We start from the raw sequence: 17,848 nt of genomic DNA on the forward strand, positions 1-17,848 counted from the left end.
TCTTTCTCTACAGGAAATAATTTATCTTTAAACTACTAATGCCAAAGCGTTGGTTTAAATTATTTATTTAACTGCTCATCCTTTATAGGAATCATTCCATTGAAATTTTGAGATTTTAGATGAGAAAAACTGAAGAGTTGAAATGATAGTACTTTGGTTTGGAGTTGGGACCATATATTGTATAGGCTTTGTGACATACACTTGGTAGACCTCAGTTTATAAAACAATAGCAGTAAAGTAAGTGCTATAAGCCTGGAACTATGCAATCCTTCTTAACAGTTCTTTTTTTCTCCTGTCCACTTCCCTCAGATGCTGAAGGAAGCATAGGTCTGGGCTCTGCAGAAAAAAAACCCCCACAAAACTTCATATAAAGTCTCATAATTCCACATGCCTCTCTTGTCCTTCTTTGTATCTTTTTTTTGTTCCAAATTTTGCATTTCAAAGTCTCAAAGAAGTAAGTAGCAGTGACCCATTTTTCAGAGAGCAAGGTAAGAAAATAAATAGGCCAAGCTAAGATTCATCTTAGAGAAAAGTGAAAAGGGGACATAGTGAGGACATTCAAATATTAACCATTTTTGTTCCTTCACACACAGTCATCTATGTTTTATTTGTGCTTTTTCTGTAATTTCTCATATAGTTTCTTCTGCATGTTGATATTCTTATCTGTGAAGGCCACCTGCTCAGCTGAACATCTTGGCTGGAAGTGATTGCTCTCTTACCTCCTCATGCTTTTCTGGGGGTACCACTTATAGTCTAACTTACTATGTTCATATCTTTCTTACTAAATTAGGCAAGAATCATGCCAATTTTCTATGGCCTACAAAGCCTGGCTTCTCAAAGTATAATCTCCAATCCAGCAGCATACACATGATTGAGAGCTTGTTAGAAATTGGGCATCATGGGCTCTGCTACAGACCTATTCAATGAGAATCAACATTTTAGCAAGATCCCCAAATTTATTGTATGATCACTAAAATTGAGCCTTTGCTAAAATCAGTGGGCTTGGTATTTTACATTATATTATCCAAGAACCATCTTATAACACACTAACTAGCAATGCCCAAGGACTTATTTTTATTCATTTACTAGAAGCTCTTGCCAGTTATAACATTGTTATTCTGTTATGCTTTAAATATTTTGGGTAATTTGGATACCATTACCTTCTTCATTGCAGGTCTTAGTCATCAAAGATTCAGCACGAGTGTCTTTTTCAAGTTCATTTCTTCCATCAAGTACTTGTCTGTTTTTTTAATTGAAAAAAGAGATTAAAAAGAAAGGATGGAGTTAATATTGAATACTTGCAAATTTCTGAAGTTTTAAAAAATGTAATAAAAACATTTCCTTGGAACCTTTCAACAATACAATCGTTTAAATACCATAATGTTACAAACAATGAAAATTGTTTTCAATTTTTCCCATCATCAAATAATTTATAGGACATTTTTGAACAATTAAATTCAAATTTAAGATACAAATAAAATGTTTTACATATATGATTTTCAAAAGAAGTAATAGGAACAAAGTGAGTCTCTTAAACTGCTGGGATTTAGACTATTAATATGTATGGTAAAATATTTCCTATTAAATAAATTTTATTTTCCTAGTTTTAAAAGTAATCTATAACTGTAGAAAAATTTAAAAACTGCAGGAAAAAAACATTAACATAATTCAAATATCCAGAGTTCTCACCTGGATAATTAGCTCCTATACTTATTATTATGCATTTTTAAAAACAAAGCTGAGGGATCCCTGGGTGGCGCAGCGGTTTGGCGCCTGCCTTTGGCCCAGGGCGCGATCCTGGAGATCCGGGATCGAATCCCACATCAGGCTCCCAGTGCATGGAGCCTGCTTCTCTCTCTGCCTCTCTCTCTCGCTCTCTCTCTGTGACTATCATAAATGAATAAAAAAAAAAATTAAAAAAAAAAAAACAAAGCTGAGATAATATTGCCTTATAAAATTTTATATAGCTCTCATACATTTTTTGTTAAATTTTTTATTTAAATTATTATACATTAAAATGAACTTTTTTTTAAAAAAGATTTTATTTATTTACTCATGAGAGACACACAGAGAGAGAGGCAGAGACACAGGCCGAGGGAGAAGCAGGCTCCATGTGGGGAGCCTGACGTGGGACTCGATCCAGGGACTCCAGGATCATGCTCTGGGCTGAAGGCAGCGCTAAACCGCTGAGCCACCCAGGCTTCCCTAAAATGAACTTTTAAAGGTATAGTTTCGGGATCCCTGGGTGGCGCAGCGGTTTGGCGCCTGCCTTTGGCCCAGGGCGCGATCCTGGAGACCCCGGATCGAATCCCACATCAGGCTCCCGGTGCATGGAGCCTGCTTCTCCCTCTGCCTATGTCTCTGCCTCTCTCTCTCTCTCTCTGTGACTATCATAAATAAATAAAAATTAAAAAAAAATTTAAAGGTATAGTTTCTAGGGGCATCTGGCTAGCTCAGTTGGAAGAGAATGTGACTCTTGATTTCAGGATTGTGAGTTTGAGCTTCACTTTGGGTATAGAGATGATGTAAAAATAAAAATCTTTAAAAAAATAGATATCTATTCTATGAATTTAACAGATGTATAGATAGATATATGTTACTGCTGGGGTGCCTGGGTGGCTCAGTTCGGTTAAGCAGTCTGCTTCTGATTTCAGCTCAGGGAATGATCTCAGGGTTCTGGGATAGAGCCCCCCCTAGTCAGGCTCTGTGCTCAGCAGGGAGTCCCCTTAAGGATTCTCTTTCCCCCTCTCCTCCTTCCCTCTCTAAAATAAACAAACATCTTTAAAAAAAAGATTTCTGTTCTGCTACCACAATCAGAATACAAAATAGTCTCAGCATGCCAAAAAAACTCTCTCACTTAACAGTCACACTTTCCCCTATTAGTAACCCCACTAGTCTTTCCTTGATAACTACAGTTTTGACTTCAGGACTGTCATGTAACTATAATCCTAGGTAAAAACTTGTGACAGGATTCCGTCACTTAGTGTAATGTTCTTGATATTCATCTAAGATGTTACATTCGATAGTTTACTTTTTATTGCTGAGGAGTATTTCACTGTATAGATGCTACCAGTTTATTCATCTTTTGAAGGATATTTGTTTTTCCAGGATTTGGTGACTATAAATAAAATGACTCTAACCATTCATGTAGAGGTTTTTGTGTGATATAAGGTTTCATTTCTCTAGTGTAAATATGCAAGAATATGATTGCTGGCTCATATGGTAAATATATGTTTAATTTTGTAGAAAGCTACTGAATTTTTTCCAAGATGGCTCTACCATTTGGTATTCTCATCAGCAGGGTATAGAGAGTTTTGTTCCTGTGCATCCTAACTAGTGGTTGGTATTATAAGTATTTTTTTTTGTTATTATAGACAATGTAGTAGGTATGCAGAGGTAGTTCATTGTGGTTTTGATTTTGCATTTCCCTCATGGCTAATGACATTGAATATTTTCTCATGTGCTTTTTTGTTTTTTTTTAAGATTTTTTTAGGGGGATCCCTGGGTGGCTCAGCGGTTTAACTCCTGCCTTCGGCCCAGGGCATGATCAAGATTGTGCTTTTAGTGTCAGATCTGAGAATTCTTAGTCTAATCCCAGATAATGAAGATTTATTCCTATACTTTCTTTTAAAAATTTTATAGTTTTGCATTTTATATTTAGGTGTAGAATCCATTTTAAGTTAATTATTGAATAAGGTGTGAGGTTTAGTTTGGGGCTCATTGCTTTTACACATAAGATGTCCAGTTGTTCCAGTACCATTTGTTGAAGAGTACTCTTTCTCCATTGAATGGCTTTTGTACTTTTGTCAAAAATCAATGGGGCATATATATACATAGATTTATTTCTGGATGGTCTATTCTATTTCATTAATCTATGTGTCCTTTTTATAATACTGCACTTTCTTGATTAGTATAGTTGTAGAGTAGGGAATAACAAACCACAGTCCATGAGATTAATTAAGGTAATTTACAGAAACTTTATTTTTGTAGATAAAGTTTTATTGAAATACATCCACACCTATTTGCGTATTGTCAGTGGCTGCTTTTTGCTGTAATAGCTATCTATGACAGGGACTCTATGATTTTCAAAACCTAAAACATTTACTAAATGACCCTTCACAGAAAATGTTTGCTAATTCTTGCTTTAGAAAACATCTTAATATCATGCATGATTTTTCCAACATTATTTCCCTTCTTCAAAATTGTGTTTGCTATTCCAATTCCTATCCTTCTGTATAAATTTTGGAATCAGCTTCTCTGTATCTACGTAAAATCATTCTGAGATGTTGATTAAAATTGTATTAAATGTTTAGATTAATCAGAAGACAACTGACATGCATACCATGTTGAGTCTTTTGGTCCATAACTATGGGGCCTGTCTCCATTTATTTTGGTCTTTGGTTACTTTAAGCAGTATTTAGAACTCCCTGAAGACAAAGACCAGGAACAGATGGCTTCACAGGTAAATTCAACCAAACATTTTTTTTTCTAAATTTTAATTAAAATTCCAGCTAGTTAAAATACAGTGGGATATTTGTTTCAGGTGTAAAATTTAGTGATTCATCACTTACGTACAACATCCAGTGCTCATCACAACCCGTGCTCTCCTTAATGCCTGCCCATCACTTATTTAACCCATCCAGTCACCTACCTACCTTCCAGTTTTCTATAGTTAAAAATCTGTTTCTTGGTTTGTTTTCTCCTCCCCCCGAAGTTATTCCATTTTGTTTTAAAAATGCCACATATGAGTGAAATCATAGAGTGTCTGTCTTCCTCTGACTGACTTTGCTTAGCATAATATACTCTAGCTCTATCTATTTCATTGCAAATGGCAGAATTTCATTCTTTTTGATGGCTAAGTAATATTTTATTGTATATATAAATCATCTTTTCTTTATTCATTCATCAGCCCATGGGCATTCGAGCTCTTTCCATAGTTTGGCTATTGTTGATAATGCTACTATAAACAGCAGGATAGATGTGTCCCTTTGTATCTGTATTTCTATATTCTTTGGGTAAATATGGAGCAGTGCAATTGCTAGGTCATAGGATAGTTCCATTTTTAACATTTTGAGGAACCTCTGTACTGTTTTACACAGTGGTTGCACCAGTGGATTGCATTCCTGCCAATAGTGTAAGAGAATTCCATTTCCTCTCCATTCTCACCAACACCTGTTGTTTCCTGTGTTGTTAATTTTAGCCATTCTGAGTGGTGTGAAGTGGTGTCTCATTATAGTTTTGATTTGTATTTCCCTGGTGATGAGCGATGTTGAGCATATTTTGATGTGCTGGTTAAGCCATCTCTATGTCTTCTTTGGAAAAATGTCTAGTCATGTCTTCTGCCCATTTCTTAAACTGGATTATTTGTTTTTTGGATGTTGAATTTGGTAAGTTCTTTATAGATTTTGGAAACTAACCAACTAATCAGATACGTCATTTGCAAAGATCTTCTTTCATTCTGTAGGTTGCCTTTTAGTTTTGCTGATTGTTGCCTTCACTGTGCAGAAGTTTCCTATCTTGATGAAGGTCCCGGTTGTTCACTGCTTTTGTTTCCCTTGCCTCTACACACGTGTGCAGTAAGAAGGTGCTACAGCTGAAGTCAAACGGATTGCTGCCAGCGTTCTCTTCCAGGATTTTAATGGTCTCCTGGCTCACATTTAGGTCTTTCATTCATTTTGAGTTTATTTTTTGTGTATGATGTAAGAAAGTGGTTCAGTTTCCTTCTTTTGCATGCAGCTGTCCACTTTTCCCAACACCATTTGTTGAAGAGACTGTCTTTTTCCCATTGTATATTCATTCCTCCTTTGTCAATTAATTGACCATATAATTGTGGGTTTGTTTCTGAGTTTTTAAATTCTATTCCATTGATCTAGGCATCTGTTTTTTGCTAGCACCATACTGTCTTGATGACTACAGCTTTGAAATAGAGCCGGAAGTCCAGAATTGTGATGCCGCCAGCTTTGGTTTTCTTTTTCAAGATTGCTTTGGCTATCAGGGGTCTATTGTGGTTCTATACAAATGTTAGGATAGTTTGTTCTAATTCTGTGAAAACTACTGGTGGTATTTTGATAGGGATAACATTAAATGTGTAGATTATTTTGGGTAGTAAAGTATTTTAACAATATTTGTTCTTCCAATCCATGAACATGGAAAGTTTTCCCATTTCTTTGTGTCTTCTTCTATTTCTTTCATAAGTGTTCTCTAGTTTTCAGAGTACAGATCTTTCACCTCTTTTTTTCTCAAGATTTTATTTATTTATTTGAGAGATAGAGAACATGAGGAGGGACAGAGGGAGAGGAAGAAGCAGGCTCTCCGCTGAGCAGAGAGCCTGATATGGGGTTTGAGCCCAGGATCCTGGGATCATGACCTGAGCAGAAGGCAGTTGTTTAATCGATTAAGCCACCCAGGCATCCCCACATCTTTGGTTAGGTTTATTTCTAGGTATCTTCCCATTTTTGGTGCAGTTGTAAATGAGATTGATTCCTTGATTTCTCTTTCTGGTGCTTCAGTATGGTGTATAGAAATGCAACTGATTTCTGTACATTGATTTTGTACCCTGTAAATTTATGGAATTCATATAACAGTTCTAGCAGTTTTGGGTGGAGTCTTTTGGGTTTTCTATATATATAGTATTGTGTCATCTACAAATAGGGGAAATTGACTTCTTCCTTCCTTATATGGATGCCTTTTATTTCTTTTGTTATCTGATTGCTTAGGCTAAGGCTTCAAGTAAATGTTAAGTAACAGTGGTGAGAGTGAACATCCCTGTCTTATTCCTGACCTTAGAGATAAAGCTGTTTTTCCCTATTGAAGATGATGTTAGCTGTGTACTTTTTGTATATGGCGTTTATTATGCTGAGGTATGCACCCTCTATCCCTGCTTTGTTGAGAGATTTTATCATGAATGGATGTTGTACTCTATCATACAGTTTTTCTGCGTCTCTTGAAATGATCATATGGTTCTTTTATTTATGTGGTGTAGCAGGTTGATTGATTTACAGATATTGAACCACCTCTACAACCCAGAAAAGAAATCCCACTTGATCCTGGTGAATTATTCTTTTAAAGTATTGTTGGATTCAGTCTGCTAGTACCTTGTGGAGAAATTTTGCTTATAGTTCTCCTTTTGAATGGGGTCTTTGTCTGGTTTTGGAATGAAGGTAATACTGGCCTTGTAAAATGAATTTGGAAGTTTTATTTCCATTTCTATTTTTTGGAATAGTTTCGAATAGTTTGAAACTTTTAAATGTTTTGTAGAATTCACCTGTGAAGCCATCTGGCTCTGGACTTTTGTTTATTGGGACACTTTTGGTAGTTTATATATTTCTACAAATTGATTGATTTTTCTCAGGTTGTCCAATTTGTTGACACATAGTTTTTCATAATATTTTCTTATAATTGTTTATATTACTGTGGTGTTGGTTGTTATATCTCTGCTCTCATTTGTGATTTTTCCTTACTTGGGTCCTTTCTCTTTTCTTTTTGATAAGTCTGGCTAGAGGCTTATCAGTTTTGTTAATTCTTACAAAGAACCGGTTCCTGGTTTCATTGATCTGTTCTACTTTTTTTTTTGTTCTTTTTATTATCATTTATTTATGCTCTGATCTTTATCAGTTCCCTTCTGCTGGCTTTAGACATTATTTGTTGTTCCTTTACTAGCTCCGTTAAGTGTGTGTAAGGTTAGGTTGTATATTGGAGACTTTTCTTGCTTCTTGAGGTAGGCCTGTATTGCTCTTTTAGCTACTTTTACTGCATCCCAAAGGTTTTGGACTGTCATGTTTTCATTTTCATTTGTTTCCATGTATTTTTAAAAATTTCTTTGATTTCCCGGTTGACTCATTCATTGTTTAGCAGCATGTTGCTTAGTCTCCATGTATTTGTGGTCTTTCCAGATATTTTCTTGTGGTTGACTTCTGGTTTCATAGCATTGTGGCCAGAAAATATGCATGATATGATTTCAGTTTTTTTGTACTTTTTGAGGCCTGATTTGTGACCTACTATGTGATCTCTTCTGGATAATGCCCCATGTGCATTTAAAAGAAAATTTATATTCTGTACTTTAGGATGAAATGTTCTGAATATATCTGTTAAGTGTCTCTCGGTCAGTGTGTCATTCAAAGCTACTGTTTCCTTATTGATTTTCTCCTTAGATGATCTTTCCATTGATGTAAGTGGAGCGTTCAAGTCCCCTGCTATTACTGTATTATTATTAATAAAATTGTTTCTTTATGTTTGTTAATGTTTTATGTATTTGGGTGCCCCCAGGTTGAGGGCAAAAATATTTATAATTATTAGATCTTCTTGTTGGATAGACCCCTTCATTATGATATAGTGCCCTTCTTCATCTCTTGTTGTAGTCTTCAGTTTAAAATCTAGTTTGTCTGATATAAGCATGGCTCCCTGGCTTTCTTTTGACTTCCATTAACATGATAAATATTCCTCTATCTATCACCTCACTTTCAGTCTGCATGTGTCTTTAGGTCTAAACTGAGTCTCTTGTAGGTAGCGTATAGTTGGGTCTTTTTTTTTTTTTTTAATCTATTCTGATAACCTGTGTCATTTGGTTGTAGCATTTAGTCCATTTACATTCAGAGTGCTTCCTGATACATATGTGTTTAGTGCCATTTTATTACTTGTTTTGTCAGTGTTTCTGGAGATTTTCTCTGTTCCTTTCTAGATTTTGTTGCTTTTGTTCTTTCTTTCCAGTCAGAGTCCCCTTTAATTTTCTTGGGGCTGGTTTAGTGGTCATGAATTCCTTTAGGTTTTGTTTGTCTGGGAAACTCTTTATCTCTCCTTGTATTCTGAATGACATCTTGCCAGATAAAGTATTCTTGGCTGTGTATTTTTTCCATTCAGCACATTGAATATATCCTGCCACTCCCTCTGGCTTGCCAGATTTCTGTGGAGAGATCTGTAGCCAGGCCTGTGGGTTTCCCTTGTAAGTTAGGGACTTCTTTTTTCTTTCTGCTTTTAGGTGTTTTTCTCTATCAGTATATTTTGAAATTTTAATTACAGCATGCCTTGGTATTGGCTTACATTTGTTGATTTAGATGGGAGTTCTCTGTGCCTTCTGGATTTGGATGTCTGTTTCCTTCTCCAGGCTAGGGAAGTGTTCAGTTTTATTTCCCCGGATATATTTTCCATCTCCTTTTCTCTCTCTTCTTCTTTTGAGACTCTTAATACAATTGCTATTATATTTGATAGAGTCAGTGAATTCCTCAAGTCTATTCTCATGATCCATAATTCTTCTCTGGTTTGTTTTACTTCCTCTTTTTCCATTATTCTATCTTCTGTATCACTTACTTATGTCTTTGCTTCTTCTATCCTGGTGCTCATTACATCCTGGTGTACAATTACATTTGAATTTCAATTATTGGATCTTTCATTTCTATTTTTAAAAATTATTTTCCCTCTGTAGTAAGGATCTCCTTGAAGTCTTCAGTATTTTTCTCAAGCTCAGTGAGATATCCTTATAATTGTTGCTTTAAATTCTTTTTCTTTTTTTTTTTTTTTTTTTTTTATTTATTCATGATAGTCACAGAGAGAGAGAAAGAGAGGCAGAGACACAGGCAGAGGGAGAAGCAGGCTCCATGCACCGGGAGCCCGACGTGGGATTCGATCCCGGGTCTCCAGGATCGCGCCCTGGGCCAAAGGCAGGCGCCAAACCGCTGCGCCACCCAGGGATCCCTAAATTCTTTTTCTTTTAAAGATTTTATTTATTTATTCATGAGAGATACACAGAGAGAGGCAGAAATTCCAGCAGAGGGAGAAGCAGGCTCCTTGTAGGGAGCCCAATGTGAGACTTGATCCCAGGACCAAGATCTCACCCTGAGCCAAAGGCAGACACTTAACCATGGAGCCACCCAGGCATCCCTGTTGCTTTAAATTCTTTATCAGGCATATTACTTATATCTGGTTTGGTTAGATCTCTGACTGTGCCTTTTTCTTGTTTCATTTGGGATGAATTCCTCCATCTTGGCAGTTTGTTTAAGTCTCTTCTTCTTTGTGTTAGGAAAGCCTGTTATGTTTCCTGTTCCTCAGAGTAATGGCTTTATGAAGAAGAGGTCTTATGGTGTCCAGGGTCTGGCACTTCAAAGAGTGTCTCTGCTGTATGCTGCATGCTCTCTGCTGCTGTGTTTTGGCTCCTCTATCCTTTAGGCCTGTGGTCTGCAGAGGCTCTTCTTGCCTGCAGTGGGCAGCATTTGGCCCTTAGTCTGTGTATGGCAAGTTTTAACAGGTGTGCTCTGATCTGCTTGTTAAGTGAGACCAGATGCTACTTCCACTAGAACTGAAGCCTTGCAGAATTCTGTTCAGCATACTGGGTGTGTGCAGGGGTTTCTGTTGGCCTTTTGGGAAAGGGGCCCACTGCACTGAGACTAAGTCACATACCTCCAAGAAGGGCAGTACCAGCAGAGTTTGGGGGGATGGGGCAGGCCTTGATGTAATAGGTTAGGTAGCCAGTGGTGGCACTGTGCAATTTACTGGGGGGTGGATGAAGGAAATGGTGTAAGCCAGTTGCTTTGTCTCCAGAGAGAGGTCTCCATGGTTGCCTGTCTCAGTAAAGCACTCCCAGAAGAGCAAACAGTCTCTCCCTATACATCCTAGGTGTTTTTCAGATCAGTTTTTTCAGATCAGTTTTCCGTCTGGGTTGCTTGCCTGCTAGGAGCAGCATAGTGCACTTCAGGCTCTATCCCGGCCAAGCCTGATGACTTAAAATTCCAAACTTCTGGGATGTGGTGTGGTGGGGGCCTGTGCTGGTCTTCTGGGGAAGGGTCTCACTGCACTAGGATGGATGCAGATTTGACCAAGAAGGGCAGTCGTGCCAGAGAACAGGGGTGTGGAACTAAGAGCAAGCAGGCTAGGCAGCCAGTTCCCAGCGAGCTACCCTCAGCAGGTGGTTCCGTGACTATGCCAAGCAGTGAGGAAGGGAAATGGTGCCTGATAACTCTTGTCCCGAGAGAGGCATGTCTGTGAATGCCACCTTTCACAGATGGGCTCCAAGAGGAGCAAATGATTTCCTCTGTGCAGTATAAGCATTTTTCACATCACGCTATCTGTCCCAGGGGCTGCTCACCTGCCTTTTCTATAGGAGTAGGGCAGCGCCCTCAGGGCTGTATCCCAGCCAAGCCTGCCAACCTTTGGAACCAGTCTTTGACCCCTACTGGTTGCAAAAACTCAGGAAAATCAGCCCCTTGCGTCTTCCTAGCTTTGGGGAGGTGTTCTCCTTGTGCATTCCTCTCTCTCTCTCCTTTCTCTGCAACCGGGGCTCCCTCCCCTCCACAGCAATTGTGATCCATTTCTCTCCCAAACCACATCTCTGCACCTCCTACCTTCCTCGATGTGGCCTCTTTTCTCCTAGTTGTGCAGTTTGTTCTATCAGTCAAATTGATTTCTTGAGCATTCAGAATGATTTGATAGTTACCTAGTTGTGTTCTAAGATAAGGGTCCTTCTCCTACACTGCCATCTTTCCTCCCTTCTCTATCAGATATTTAAAGAAGAGTTAGTACCTATCCTTCTCAGATAATTCCAGGAAAATGAAGAGGAATAACCCTTCTGAACTCCTTTTACAAGGCCAACAAGTTGGAGATTTCATTTTCTTTGAATAAATACCAAGAAATGAAATTGCTAGATTATATAGTAATTCTTAATTTTTCAAGGAACCACCATACTCTTTTCCATAGTAGCTGCACCAGTTTACATTCCTACCAGCAGTGCATAAGGATTTCCTTCTCTTCACATCTTCACCAACCCTTGTTATTTCTTGTCTTTTTTATTTTAGTCATTTTGACAGGTGTAAGGTAATATCTCACTGTGGCTGTGATTTGCTTTTCCCTGATGGTAAATGATGTTGAGCATCTTCTTATGTACCTGTTGGCCTTTCGTATGTCATTGGAAAAATCTCTAGACTCTGTGCCTATTTTTTGTTACTATTGAGTTGTATGAATTCTTTATCTATTTTAGATATTAACCCCTTATCAGATATATGATTTACAAGTATTTTCTCCAGTTCAGTAGGTTGCCTTTTCATTTTGTTGATGGTTTCCTTTTGTTGTGAAGAAGCCTTTTAATTTGCTATAGTCCCACTTGTTTATTTTTGTTTTTGTTGTCTTTGCTTTTGGTGTCAGATCCAAAGAATCATTACTAAGATCAGTATCAAGGAGCTAACTGCCTGTTTTCTTCTAGCTATTTTATGGTTTCAGGTCTTACAGTCAAATCTTTAATCTATTTTGAGTTAATTTTTGGAAGGAGTATGAGATAGGACACTAGCTTCATTTTGCATGTGATTGTCTAGTTTTTCCACCATCATTTGTTGACAAGATTTGTCCTTTCCCCATTATTTGCATGGCTCCTTTTACTATAAATTAGTTGACCACACATATAAGGGTTTATTTCTGGGCTTTCTATTTTTTTCCATTCTGTGTGTCTTTTATGCTAATACATACTATTTTGATTAGACTGTGATTTTTTAAAATATATTCTGAAAAAGGTCTTTTGATTACTCTGTGTGTTAACATTAATGTTTGGATTTAAATCTATTTTTTGTCATTTTTTTCTTCCACGGTTTTTTTCTTTTGTAGCTTCTTTTGGGATATTTTAACTTCTTTTAGTATTCTATTTTAATTTATTGTGTTTTTCTTTATTTTTGTGTAGTCTCTTAAATGGTTGTTCTAGGCAAGCTTAACTTTTCTTAGTCTACTAAAATTTTTTTTTAACATTTTAAGTGGGATATAGAATCCTTTCCACATAGTTTCCCTTTACTGTTTACTTTTTGCACGTTTGTAGTCTTCTTCTGCATGACTATAGAACACTCTATTATTTAAGTATCTCACCAATGTTAGACATCTTTGCATTCAATCTTCAAACACTTTAAAGAACTCAAGAGGAGAACAGTCTATTATATTTACTATTTCTGTTTCTTTTTTCTTCATTCCTGAAGTTCTGTTTTTTTCTCTGGTATAATTTCCCTCTGTCTTGAGAACTTCCTTTAGTAATTCTTTTAGAGCAGGTCTCTTGGAAACAAATTCTTTCAGTTTTTCTCCACTATATTTGAGAAGTTTTCAGCCATTATTTCCTTGTCTGTTTTTTTCAGTGTGACACTCTTTTTCTTTTCTTTCTAGGACTCTGATGTTATGAATGTTAGACTTTGGCATTGTCTCATAGGTCCCTGAGGCTCTCTTAATTTTTTTCAAAATTTTTTTCTTTGTTGTTCATTGGATATTTTCTGTTGACTTGTCTTCCAGTTCACTGGCTCTTTCCTTTTTTCATCTCAGATCTGCTATTATTGAAGCCATCAGTGTGCTTTAAAAAATTTGGTTTTTATTTTTGAGTTCATTTGTTTTTTTTTCTGTTTTCTATTTCTTTTTTGAGACTTTCTATTTTTTATTTGTTCCAACAGTTTTTATGATTGTTGAAGAATTTTTGTAAAGCTGCTTAAAGTTTTGCCAGATAATTCCCACATATGTCATTTCAGTGTTGTTGTCTATTGACTGCTTTTTTTTTCATGTGAGTGGAGTTTTTCTGGTTCTTTATATGCCAAGTAATTTTGGGTCCTGGACATTTTGAATATTGTATGACTTCTTTGGTGAAATCCCATGATAAATGTTTTTTTTTTTAAGATTATTTATTTATTTATTAGAGACAGAGAGATTGAGAGAGAGAGAGAAGCAGGCTCCATGCAGGGAGCCTGACATGGGACTCGATCCCGGGTCTCCAGGATCATGCCCTGGGCCGAAGGTGGCACTAAACCACTGAGCCACCCGGGCTGCCCCCATGATAAATGTTGATGTTTTTGTTCTAGCAAGAAACTAACTGATCTTGTTGTTTAGGTTTCAAGTTCCAATATATCTCTGAGAGCTGTGGTTCCAATGTCAATTTAGTTTTTAAAGTCTTTGCAATAATATTTAGATCTGCCCATATGTCACTTGTCAACCTGGAACTTGGATGATACTTTATCTGTTAGCTTAGACTTCAAAGTCTTTTATATGCTGGTTAAGATTAGATCTACACATGCAAAGGCTTGGGGTATAAAGTTGGAGTTTATAAATAATTTAATGGGGTCACTTTCTTGATGTCCTTCCTATCTGTATTCTCCTTTGGTACCTTGTACTTCAGTTACTCCATGCTGCCACACACCTCCTTCCTTGGCTGTATACTGGCTCCAGGCCCAAGTGGTGGCAAAATGAAGGAAAAAATATTGGTAATTTCACCATAAAGTGAGGTGCTTCAGATTTTGGTCTTCTTTCTCAATCTATCTGCCACTATTTACTTTCCAGAGTCTTCAAATAGCTACTCTGTACATTCTTTGTTGGATTTTAGCTGCATTCAATAGGAGAGAAAGGAATAAATAGTGTGCTCATTCCATCTGGAACCAGAATGTGATAATCATGATTCTTTAAGGCTTACATACTATTCTAATATTTGGATATACTGTAATTTACTCAGTAATCCCCAGATAGACATTTAAGGGTATTTACTTTTATGATAACAATGTGATGGACATTTGTATGTAGATATTACAGAAGTGAAATTGTAAGTCATGATACTTAAATCTTTTTGATATAGTTGATATAGTTGCCAAAATTACTGAAAAACTGAAAAACCTTATAAGATTTATAAGACCTTCAAAAAGAATACTGGTCATGTTAAAAACAAATGGGGGGTGCCTGGGTGGCTTGTTTGGTTAACCGTCCGACTCGATTTTGGCTCAGGTCTTGATTTAAGATCATGAAATAGAGCGCTGCATTGGGCTCTGTACTTAGGAGGGAGCCTTTTTCTCTCCCTCTCTCTTGGCCCATCTCTCATACTCATGATTGCATTCTTGCTCTCTCTCTCTCAAAAATAAATAAATCAATCTTAAAAAGAAAAATGGCAACCAGCCTTGAAAATTCCCTCAACAGACAAAGCCAGTCTCATTCTACAAACCAAGGTTAATTTGGCTCATTTGGCAAGACTAATTTAATCTGGGTCATTTCTTGCTTATGCTTGTGGAAATTATAAGTAAAACTTCAATTATTTTCTAGAGTTGATATAAGGTAACCACTCGCCAGTTGCCTATCATTTAAGAAAAATTTTATATAACCCAATCACTCTGAAGAATAAACAGTCATTGCTCTCTCACTATATAAGCTGTTCTATAAAAATATACCCCTGAGCCTCATTCCATGTTTTGGCTTGGGGCCTCTGGTTTGAAACACCCTTTTTGGTGTGCGCACAATAAACTTTTACTAATTACTACTTTGGCAATTCACTAGTTTTACTCTGTGATTTCTGAACTTTTGACAACCACAATGCACTGAAACGCATTAAGCACCATTTTAATAATGTATTTGACTCTTCCCTCTTCCTCCCCCTCAAAATTGTGGTGACCACTGCAGGTTGATAGCTTAATTTATGATAGGTAAATTTAGGGAACTAATCATGCTTTACTTTGCCTTTCAGGGTAAATAACTGGTTGGTAAGGAAACTTTTTTTTCCTATATAGAAGAATTCTGGCTTATAAATGCAGGAGGAATGAATGAATTAGAAAATCACCAATTCACTACCCCTTATTAAATGATAATCTAAGCAGCTTTCATCGGTAAATTCCAAAACATTAGACAAAATGTTGATGGGGAACTTCACACAGATCTTCTGTTTTGGTGGGGTTACACCCTATAATAAACTCATTGTAAGTTGCAAATACCCAAAGTTGATGATGCGTTTAATACACCTAACCTACCAAACATCACAGCTTGGCCTAACCAACTTTAAATATGCTCAGAACACTTATATTAGCTGATAGTTGGGCAAAATGCTCTAACACAAAACCTATTTTGTAATAAAGTGTTGAATATCTCATGTAATTTACTGAATACTGTACTGAGAGTGAAAAATAGAAGGTTTGTATGGGTACAGACTGGTGGTTAAGTGTGTCGGTTGATTATCCCCCTCCTAATCATGTGGCAGATTGGGTGCTGCGGTTGGCTCCCACTGCCCAGCATCACAAGAGAGTATTGTACCACATATTGTTAGACCAGGAAAAGATCAAAATTCAAAATTTGAACTATGGTTTCTACTGAATGTGTATCATTTTTGCACCATCACAAAGTAAAAAAATCCCAAGTTGAACCATCGTTAAGTTAGGTACCACCTGTAATGGAGAATTCCAGTAAGTAATCTTAACATCACTAAAAGACATTTTATACATCATTTTGTGATGTAATAAAGAGCACACAGTATGCTTTGTTATTTTTCGTGCTTTGGGACACAAAGCAACAATTTTCCAAAATTGGTTTACTGAAACATATATAAGAAAAGCAAAATAACTATAATTTCTAAGTTTAGGGGATTTATAGATGATACATGTTCCTCTCCCTTATTCCAGACATGCAGTTTCTCTCTGAGAAGGGAGATGCAAAGCTTGGCGTGTCTCAAACCATAGGTAACAGACCAATAGCTTGGTCTATAAGGAAAAGGTATTACATGGCGGCATCAGGGTGTTTCAGGCCCCATTTAGAGGATTTTTCCTGGACACCTGTCAGATCAGAATGTAATTCAGGACCTCTGTCCACCTGTTTTCAGTTGTACATGAAATAGCAAAACCAGCATATTTTACAATTATTTTCTGTGTATATGACATTATTTATTTTTTTAGGTTATTTTCTTTTCTTTCTTTCTTTTTTTAATTCTCTCCTTGAAAGTTTCAGTTTCCTAACTTTTGATTTCTCTTTGTTGATAGAGGAAGATATGTGATCCTAGATTCAAAAAATATGGCAGAGAGATTAAAAAAAATAGACCCAAAGAAATAGTGAAGAACAGTAAAGGCACAGAGATATTCCTGCTTTGTCCTCAGTGGCATCCATTTCATTTTTTTGAAACCATACATTTAAATATTTTAACATGGCTGCATGAGGTCCACATCTGAGGATAACTGCTTTCAGGTAAAAATAAATGTATAAATAAAGGCTCCTTAAAGTGAGTCCCTTTATTTTTAAAGATTTATTTTATATTAGAGAGTGAGCAAAAGAGCAAGTTAGGGGAGGGGCAGAGGGAGAGGGAGACCAGCAGACTCCCCCCTGAGCAGGGAGCTCAACAGGAGCTCCATCCCAGGATCCCAAGACAATAACCTGAGCCAAGACCAAGAAACAGACGCTTAACTGAGCCACTGAAGTGCTCCAAAGTGAGTCCCTTTAAACTGGGATTGAAAATCACCATAGGGGCAGCTGGGTGGCACAGTGGGTTGAGTGTGGGACTCTTGGTTTTGGCTCAAGTCCTGATCTCAGGGTTGTGAGATCAAGCCCTGTGTGACTCTGCTCAGTGGGGAGTCTCCTTCCCTTCTCCCTCTCCCTCTGCCCCTCCTTGTCATGCTGTATCTCAAGTAAATAAGCAAATCTTTAAATAAAAAATTTTTAAAAAGGAAAATCACCTTAAATAGTAAAAATACAATTAATAAAAACAACAAACTAAAAAATAAAAGGAAAAGTCATATGGATAAGCTTAAAAGGTAGGTTATAATTTCAACTCTGCATAAATTCTTGGATTAGATTCTATAGGAGCGTTGTATGGCATCTTTAACTTCACTTTTGACTTTCACAACACACATCATCATAAAGAAAGCCACTTTTTCAAGAAATATTTAAGGACTTCATTTTTTGTGGCTTCTATTAATACTTTGATAGTAAACTCATTTTCTTTTGCAGTTTTTAAAATTTCATTATCCTTATGGAATTTCTTTTTCATATAGTTGGTCTCAGTGCCATTTCCTAATTTATCAATGGTTTTTGCACAAGATCTAATATTTCTCTGTCTCTTTCATGGAGCTCATGAAATATTCTTTATGCAAGATTTTTAGTTGTTTAGAAATGTCTC

General features: G+C 36.8%; 1 protein-coding gene across 9 annotated transcripts in view; it reads right to left on the reverse strand.

Annotated features, from left to right (window-relative positions):
• Nucleotides 1-17,848, reverse strand: part of LOC112673404 (WD repeat containing planar cell polarity effector) — a 424,409-nt gene that overhangs the window by 42,185 nt on the left and 364,376 nt on the right. For all 9 annotated transcript variants that reach the window (XM_035721693.2, XM_035721691.2, XM_035721688.2 and 6 more), the window contains one exon: nt 1,161-1,240. In XM_035721693.2, the coding sequence (XP_035577586.1) occupies nt 1,161-1,240 (80 nt within the window). The remainder of the gene's footprint in view (nt 1-1,160; nt 1,241-17,848) is intronic.

Source organism: Canis lupus, chromosome 10 (genome assembly GCF_003254725.2).
Source record: "Canis lupus dingo isolate Sandy chromosome 10, ASM325472v2, whole genome shotgun sequence".
NCBI classification, from domain to species: Eukaryota; Metazoa; Chordata; class Mammalia; order Carnivora; family Canidae; genus Canis; species Canis lupus.